The sequence below is a fragment of the Nannospalax galili genome, unplaced genomic scaffold (genome assembly GCF_000622305.1).
Source record: "Nannospalax galili isolate Female #2095 unplaced genomic scaffold, S.galili_v1.0 scaffold1206, whole genome shotgun sequence".
NCBI classification, from domain to species: domain Eukaryota; kingdom Metazoa; phylum Chordata; class Mammalia; order Rodentia; family Spalacidae; genus Nannospalax; species Nannospalax galili.
In genome coordinates, this window is record NW_008355162.1 from 6,788 (window position 1) to 9,981 (window position 3,194).

Genomic DNA, 3,194 nt, shown 5'->3' on the forward strand with positions numbered 1-3,194 from the left:
TATTGTCAACCACTGTAATCTCTTCAGGAGACCAACCTGGTTCCTACCAGATGATCTACTGCAGGGTGGAGACTCTTCATTGTAGATAATTTTTCACAACTTGATGATAATCTGTTTTGTTTTTAGGCCTTGCTATTCCTGGAATCCAAGCTGACTGCAGGTTTAAGACAAAACTTCTTTGTATCTTCAGCCTATACAACCAGCAGGATCAACAGAAGTAAAAGGAGTCAGATCAGAATGAAAGCAAACGAGCAAGGCTTTTATAGGGCTTTGAGTGATGTCAAAGTGCCTATTGCATAGGGAGCATTAGACTGCCTCCTGTGATTTGTGAAGGTGGAAGGCTATGCGAAGTTTCAACACCAGTTTGGAAGGGGGCTTCATTTTGATTGGCTTCTCAGATTGGCCTCAACTAGAACGAGTCTTTTTTGTCTTCATTTCCGTTTTCTACTTTCTAATCCTCTTTGGAAACAGCACCATCATCATGGTGTCACGAATGGATCATCGACTACAAACACCAATGTACTTCTTCCTCAACAACCTCTCCTTCCTAGACCTCTGCTACACCACCAGCACTGTACCCCAGCTTCTGGTCAATCTTTCCGGAATTGACCAGACCATGAGCTATGCTGGGTGTATGACCCAGTTATTCATAGTGCTTTCCCTGGGTGGAACTGAGTGCATACTCCTGGTGGTGATGGCGTTTGACCGCTATGCTGCTGTGTGTCGTCCACTCCACTACATGACCATCATGCACCCCCTTCTCTGCAGAGCATTAGCCATCCTCTCCTGGGTGGGAGGCGTTGTGAACTCTCTGGTTCAGACAGGCCTCATCATGACCACACCTCTCTGTAGCATCCATAAGCTGAACACCTTCTTCTGTGACTTGCTTGTTCTCCTGAAGCTGGCCTGCGAGGACATAAGAGGAACAGAGGCCAATTTGTTGGTGGCTGGAGCCATAATCTTGGGGTGTCCTGTAGCACTGATTTTAGGCACTTATGCTCACATTGCTCATGCTGTGCTAAAGATCAAGTCAATGGCTGGGCGCAGAAAGGCTTTGGGGACCTGTGGGTCCCACCTTACAGTGGTTTTCCTTTTCTATGGCTCAGCCATGTATGCATATCTCCAGCCTGCCCACAGCTATTCTGAGACTGAAGGCAAATTTGTTGCCCTTTTTTATACAATAATCACCCCTATGCTCAATCCTCTGATTTACACCCTGAGAAACAAGGATGTGAAAGGGGCTCTGTGGAAGGCACTAGGGAGAAGCACAGACTCAGAAGTCCAGTAAAATACTGTCTGGTATTTCTCATAGTCTAAAACCTCTTCTGTTGACAGAGGGTCATTAGTCACTAGAAAACACCCCTCAGTGGGTGCTCTGGCTGTATGCCTTACTTACCTGAAAACTGGAACTGGTGGTCTCCTAAAATGCTTTCTAGTTTCGTGTCCAGATCATTGTGCAGCAGGAAATAAGGACGGATTTGTTTTTCAACTTCCCAAAGGAATGAGTTTGGAAGTGAGATAGAGTGATTGTCCTGTGGAGAATGGGTGTGGATTCTAGGCATGTCTGGGAGTAAAAGAAGACTAAATTCAGACTAGCAACACTTTTCCAAAGTCAGTATTCACAGTATGGTTCCAAGTAAAAGTTAGGGTTCATACATCTTTTGTAAATAATTGTGACCCTGGTCATGTTCCCTTAACAACTCAGGGCCCATTTCTAACGCCTTCCACAGTGATGACACTTTTCTTGTATGTGTGTAGGTAAGGGACACATGAACAAAGACATTTCTGGGAGCACATCAAATTTTAGCTGTGACATCATTTTAGCTACTTTAACAAAAAGGCAAAATCAGTAGTGCTTCGGTGACTAAAGGGAGGTAGTAACATCCCATAAGCTGCACTAAGATTCACAATCAGGCTATGTCACATAACACAGAAGGTACTTTCTATTCAATTGACAAGTGTATTGCAACATTATTTACACAGCCACCAATCGGGGTGTCCACCAATGCAAAACAGGTAAAGAACGTGTGGCCCAGATACACAGTGGGACATTAGGGAAAGAAGGAAATCCTGTTGCTTTCACCAAAATGAGCAGAACTAGAAGACGCTGTGTTAATAAAGTACAGCAGAGAATGTCAAATACCCCCATCTTCTCGTTCACACACGGATGCTTCAAAACGTTACAAATTCAATCAGACAAAAATCCAGCATAGAACTGGGGAAATGGGCAGCAGGCCCCAACCTTACTCAAGGGTCTATTGGCAGCTGATTACTGCTGGATAAGAGAGAGTTGATCTTTAAGGGAGTGATAGATAGGCTGACCAGACTCCAGCGGATGAACTCACACCGAGGAAAAACTGGATACACAACCTTAACTCGACAGACGTCAACAAATGCATGAAATCTGTTGGGCTATTCCAACCATTGACAAACCACCCTCACAAAATTAAAAAGCTTCTGCACAGCAAAAGAAAGAGTTGAGTGAAAAACACCACAACAAGAATGGGAGAAAATCCTTGCTGGCTACATAAGAGGATTCACATTAGAGTACAAAGAACTCAAAAAGCTAAATAGAGAGAACTGAAACAATCCAGTCAATAAATGGGCTAAAGAAATGAACAGATGTGAAACACAACTAGTCAATAAAGATATGGGAAAAAAGTTTAATTTCACCAAGCATCAAAGAAATGCAAACTACATTGACAGTCCATCGCACCTCATTGAAAGTGACAGTCAGAAAAGCAACAATTTAAAAACGAGCGGGGGAGGGTGGCTCAGTGGTTAAGAACACTGGTTGTTCTTGCAGAGGACCCAGGTTCGAATCCCAGCACCCACATGGGGACTAACAACTATCTGTAACTGCAGTTCCAGGGACCTGATGCTTTCTTTTGACCTCTGTGAGCACTGCACAACATGGGTGTACTTGCATACATGTAGGCAATACATTCATACACATAAAATTAAAATAATAAATAAATTGGGGGAGGGGCTGGAGAGATGGCTCCATGCTTAAGAGCACTGGCTGTTCTTGTAGAGGACCTGGGTTTGATTCCTAGCACCCACATAGTGGCTAACAACCATCTGTAACTCCAGTTCCAGGGGATCTGATGCCCTCTTCTGACATATGTCAGCATTGTATGACACAGGTGCACTTATATGCATGCAAGCAATACACTCATACACATAAAATGAAA

General features: G+C 43.8%; 1 protein-coding gene across 1 annotated transcript; it reads left to right on the forward strand.

Moving 5' to 3' along the window:
- The first annotated feature begins 343 nt into the window (after positions 1 to 343).
- On the forward strand, positions 344 to 1,288 carry LOC103749389 (olfactory receptor 10-like). Its single transcript, XM_008852273.1, has one exon. The coding sequence runs from the start codon at positions 344 to 346 to the stop codon at positions 1,286 to 1,288; it is 945 nt and encodes a 314-aa protein (XP_008850495.1).
- The last annotated feature ends 1,906 nt before the right edge of the window (positions 1,289 to 3,194 follow it).

Coding starts and splice junctions, on each gene's coding strand:
- LOC103749389 (XM_008852273.1), top strand. CDS start 344: ATGCGAAGTTTCAACACCAGTTTGGAAGGGGGCTTCATTTTGATTGGC.